At 31.6% G+C, this 5,880-nt stretch overlaps 1 protein-coding gene across 1 annotated transcript; it reads left to right on the top strand.

The window, feature by feature from the left end:
* Nucleotides 1-4,145: 4,145 nt before the first annotated feature.
* On the top strand, nucleotides 4,146-5,076 carry LOC110036075 (replication protein A 32 kDa subunit B-like; the record flags this gene model as incomplete). Its single annotated transcript, XM_020740427.1, is given in 5 exon segments — nucleotides 4,146-4,387; nucleotides 4,494-4,604; nucleotides 4,687-4,784; nucleotides 4,872-4,913; nucleotides 4,999-5,076. Coding segments are annotated over 5 exon segments (428 nt in total), but the record flags the coding sequence as incomplete, so codon positions are not given.
* Between the last annotated feature and the right edge of the window lie 804 nt (nucleotides 5,077-5,880).

Consider the following 5,880-nt stretch of genomic DNA (forward strand, 5'->3'; position numbering starts at 1 on the left):
ACCCATGGAAATGCAAATTTTCTCTTGATTCAATTATTTTTTTTTTGAACAAGTAGCTATCACATATTATTATTAGCATTGTCAAGAGTAATTATAGAAATTTTATTTTGGAGATTTCAATGCCAAACAATCACATATAGCATCAGAAATAAAAGTGCTAGTATGAGGAAACTTAAGCTCGATGACATTAATAATCCTTTTTTGAAGGTTCAAAGATTCATTGATGAAATGGATGGTTAAGCACATACATCCTATTGTTTGATTAGGTAAATCTTCAAGGTTCAACAATCTAAAATAAGAAAAACCTTTTAAACACCCTTTAGGTAAATCTTCAAGTTCTCCTACTCGACATCATAAATTCACTTGCAATCATTTTTAATAGTGTTTTTAGATATACTTTCATAGTTAGGATTCATAAATTTCAACAGAATGTTGAACCAAGTGTGCTTCACCTTTTTAAAAGGATATTCACGAGCAATAATCATCCTTGCAATTATTTATCTAACTTGTCATTGGTCTTATTTTTTTTAGGATCATATAAAATAGAAATTCCAACATCACTATCAATATCAACGGGTGAGAAATTCAGTTGCTTTTGGCCTTTATCTAATAAATGAATTTGCTGTTGGCTTGATTTGATTTTATTACACTCCCGAATATGCCTAAGAAGTTGTGATGTTGTGCTTGTATTTTACTTGAGAAACTTAATGCCACAGTAGACACATTGTAGGAAAGGAGTCCCAATACCTTTAGAAATGGATTTTGTTTTCACAAAATAATTTGATTCACTATGAATGAATTGCATCTTTCCAAATCTCAAAATTTTATTCCTTTATGGCGCTTACCCAATTCTTTCATACTTACATATCCAACACCTATAATACTTTGTACATTTATAACACCCAAAAAGTTTCATATCACAATATTTTCATGCATAGGTAATGTGACATGTATATATATATATATATATATATATATATAATTTAAGTTTAGAGTTTATATATGTAAATACAAAGAATTGGCGGTATTTATGTAAATCTTCCTATTCTTAATTGCAGAATGAGTTCTGGTTTGAGCCAACAAATTTGAACTCTGGACCCACAATCCCTTCAGAAAACTTGAAGAGTAGGTTGCAGTCCTTGGAGAAAACAGCTTCTGTAATGTCAACGGCTAGTATTCGCAAAAACAATCTTAACTGCACAAACAGGCACCCAGATTATGAGTTCTTCCTCTCCAGAAAGAGGTAATATGTGTTTTCTGCTTCAGATTTTTGAAATGAGGAGAGTAAATTTAATCCACTGTCTTTATCTTTCACCTGAGACATAGTAAGGAGAAATATAATACAGTAATTGCTAAATTTTGACTTGGCTGTATATTTTTTGTTGATAGAAGTTACGTCTCTGAATTTTTTTGTCTGCATGAAGCTTTGATGTAATTTCTTATGCTTTTTCATAACTTCACAATGCTGGTTTTTGTAATTTTTGAGAGCAGAAATGTATGGTATGATTGAGAGGGCTTTTCTTAAAAAAAATAAATTTTCAGTCATAGTATTTTTCTTAGGGGCATTTACAATTTTTTTCAGTCATAGTATTTTTCTTAGGGGCATTTACATACATACCAGTCAATTTTTCATATTTACATGCATGACACTTGAATCTTTAATATCACATAAAAAGTTGCATAATTGCTAATTTTTCTTTTTATAGTTAAATGCATCTTTTCATTGTATAGGCTTATGATGCCACCAAGCTGGTATGATTGTAAATAGCGAACTTTAGGTGTTACATATGTAAATAAATAAGGGCTGTTTGGTATGGAAATTTCCTTTTTTTTTAATGTGTAGATCATATTAGCATGTGTGTATTTCTTTTTCTTTTTTAAATTCTAAAAAAATTCTTGTATTGCATGAATATTAAGAAATCATATTTTATTGTGAATTTTTAGGAGTAGAATGTTATTTTGACTACATGTGAAGTGTCACGGACCCAATGAAGCTCACATTTTTGTCATTATATGAATGGACCATTATGTACGGCGGCTAATCGTCCGTACGATGATCCGGATGGGCTGTCGTGTGATTCATGGTGGCATGGTTGCATCAGGATCATCGTTCGGACTTGCAGTGAACCAAACAGTGAGTCACACGTAATAATTTTCTTAATGATGTAAGCTCTCTTTCTATCTCTTGTTCGATCTTTGGTTATTTTTTCTTTTGTATGTAGCTTTCTCTCCTAAATATCTTTGCAATATTTTTCTTATTGTGGTCATGACAATTGCCATCAATTAAGTACAATCTCTAAACCCTAAATCCTAACCCTAAATCCAAAAGACCCCTAAATCCTAAGCAAATGCTTGGCATCAAAAGTTTTATTAAAAATGTTTTAAATTTATTTGAAAGGTAAAAATGTTGTTTAAAAGGATTCACTAATGTGGATGGATGCAAGTGTACAATGTCTCTTCCTTTGTTCTACCCATTCATTTCTTGTAAGGTCTATTTGGGGGCAGCTGCAACTTATATTAAAAAACATCTGTAGAGCTGTTGAAGAATAATCTGCTGCTCAAAAAATTGCGGTGATTATTTTCAATTTTTTTTAATAAAAATTTAGATTATAATTAGAAAGCTACCATCGCACCTAATTAGGATTGGTGGAACAACGTAAATTTCAACGCAAATTTTTAAAAAAATTACCTAAATGCAGTTTATCTAAACAGATAAAATTACGATGCAGTATCGTACTGCCATCGCACTTTCGTAACGGACCCATAATCTCTTCACAAGGAACATGGCCATGGTATTTGTTCTTATTGAATTGCCTCAAATTTAGTTAAAATTTTTTTTGTAAATATCTAAATTTATTGAATTTTGTGCAATTTCTGTCAGCATTTTATATTATGAGTTAGTCAAAAAGATAAATATCTCTCTTTAAAAATGATGATTTATCATTTTCATTTTCTAATTGATGATGAGCAAATGTGGTGATATGATTGTCAAACTTTTAATATATAAAAGAAGCCTAATTATAGTAAAAGTTAACTCATATGATTATCACATGCTGTCAAGCTCAACTATCTCAAGGATTTACATTAAGTTTTGTTACCTTAATATTTGATTTTTAAAGTTAATTTTAAGATTTAATGTTGATAGAGTTGAAAATGATTTGAAATAAATAAATAATTGCCTTACTTTTACTATAGAATTTAACTAATATGATCTAAATACTTAATTAAAAAAATTGCTAAAATCATCAACTATTAAGGCCATATTCAATTATTTAAGTTTGAACATTTTTATCCATTATAAGAAAATAAAATAAAAAACACATTTAAATTTATGGGTGGAAATAAGGTTATTTACATTCAGACCACCGGAAACTTGTTATTTACAAATCAACTGCCCTCTTATTTATTTTTCAAATTCTCAATCAAATATCAAAATAAATGATAAAACACTGGCTCTTATTTTTCATTTTTTATCAAATTCTCAATGTCTTAAGTAGGGTTGTAAATGAGCCGAGCGTGAGAGAGCTTAGGCTTGGTTCATGTTCTGTTCGTTTGAAATTGCTCGAGCTTGTGTTCGGCTCGAAATTGACTCGTTAAAATTAATTTGAAAAAAATAGATGTAGTGTTGAATTCGAATCTAAACTAAATCTATACAAAAGAAGACACATAACCATATTACTACACGAGCTGTTATGATTTAAATTTAGATATAAATATATATTATATTATTATATAAATAATTATACATATATATGTATATATGTATATATTTGGAGCTAAATTGAGCATATTATTATATAAATAATTATACATACATATGTATATATGTATATATTTGGAGCTAAATTGAGCCGAACACAAGCAGATAAATAGTTGTTTTTGTTCAACTCGTTTATAATTCGAGCTTAAAATAATTATTCATGCTCGACTCGTTTACTTAACGAACGAGCCGTACGCCAACTATTTAACGAGCTTACCAAGAGCTATTCGAGAATAAAAAACTTTTTTGACAGCCCTACTCTTGCTCGCGGCATACACTTTAAAAAAAAACACAAATTTGTAAATATCAATATTTCGAGTTGTCTGGTCTTGCTCGCGGCAATCGTAAATACACTTTAAAAAAAAATCACAAATTTGTAAATATCAATATTTCGAGTTGTCTGTGTGAAAATAACCCCTCCAATCTTTAAATTTCCCGCGATGTCATCGCAGCGGTTCAACCACACTCAATCCGTCGTCTTCATCTAGGGTTAGGGTTCACGTTCTGTAGCAATTACATTGGAGAAATATGTCTAGCGCACAGTACGATGGTGGAGCATCTCTCTTCTCCGGTGGCGGCTTCATGCCGTCCCAGGCCACACAAACACCCGAGTTCGGCTTTTCAAAGGTACGCTGCAAGTTGAGAAAGATGGAATCCTTTTTTAGGTTTTCTCTGATCCCCGCGTATCTTCTCCTCCGTCGACGTATAAATTTGCCCTATTTCCTTTTTTCAGTCCCGTGCGTCTCAAGGGATTCTCCCGCTTACTGTGAAGCAGATAAGTGAGGCCTATGATTCCAACGACGATAAGTCCAATTTCGTTGTTGATGGAGTCGACGCTACCAATGTGATCTTCTTTTCTCCTCAAAGTTTTTGAACACGTTGATCTGTTTTGAAAGAGAAACCCTAACCCTAGGCAACTTTCGCAGGTGAAACTCTTGGGTATTATGGTGAATAAGATCGAGAGGGTCACTGACGTTACTTTTTCCCTTGATGACGGATCTGGGAGGATTAATGTGAATAGATGGTGGGTTCCTTGATCTTTATGATTGCAAAATTTAAAAAGATTACATTCCGACTTTCGTTGATTGTTTAACCTTTTAGTTTTGTTCAGGGTGAATGAAACTACAGATACCAACGAGATGGCTCTCGTTCAGTGAGTGATGATAAGTCTCTCTCTTTTGTTTGTGATTTCAATTGCGTTCTTCCCTGAAACCTTGTTTGATTCTCTTGTTGATAAGGAATGGGATGTATGTCACCATCAGAGGTAGTTTGAAAGGGTTTCAGGGCAAACGACAGGTTGTTGCTTACTCTGTCAGGTAAGTTTTGGCTGCTTTTCCGATTCTAAGTTCAGAGAAGATTGAAAATTTTGTTTCATTTCTTGGAAGATTTGCATGCATACCACTCATATCTTTTAACATCACATAAAAAATGCCATCATCACTATTGCGTTTGTTTTTGCATGCATACCACTCATATCTTTTAACATCACATAAAAAATGCCATCATCACTACCTTTCTGGATTTGAAATGCACATTTTCATGTATAGGTTTATGGCACCAAGGTTTTATAAGAGTAAATATCAAACTTTGGGTGTGAGATATGTAAATACATAAGAATTGTGTGATATACATGTAAATTTCCCTAATTTTATTGTATAGTTACACTCTTAGGAGTAACATGCAATCTGTACCAAACTTCCACTCATGATCAAACTTGTTTATCATAAAAAACTTTTACATGAAAGATTCAAACTTTTAAATCACTAGAATGATGCAAAGGTGATAATTATAGAATTTCCCAGGAGCCGCTAGAAGGTATCTTGAGTTTTGAGAAAGAAAATTTTGTCTTTTAATACTAATGCAATGCAGGTCATTCTTTGTGTCTTTGTTATTGAAATACCTTCATGATTTTTTACATATATTTTTGGAGCATTTAGATGCATACCACCCAATTCCTATATATTTACATATTTAACACTTAAAATTTACTTTTTTACATTTATAACACCTAAATCTTTCATATGACATCTAAAATACCACTATATTAACTTTTAAAATGTGAAATTAAAATTTTCATGCATAGGTGTAAAAGGTTGAAGTTTAGGTGTTAGATATGTAAA

The sequence above is a fragment of the Phalaenopsis equestris genome, unplaced genomic scaffold (genome assembly GCF_001263595.1).
Source record: "Phalaenopsis equestris unplaced genomic scaffold, ASM126359v1 Scaffold202227, whole genome shotgun sequence".
In the NCBI taxonomy this organism is placed as follows: domain Eukaryota; kingdom Viridiplantae; phylum Streptophyta; class Magnoliopsida; order Asparagales; family Orchidaceae; genus Phalaenopsis; species Phalaenopsis equestris.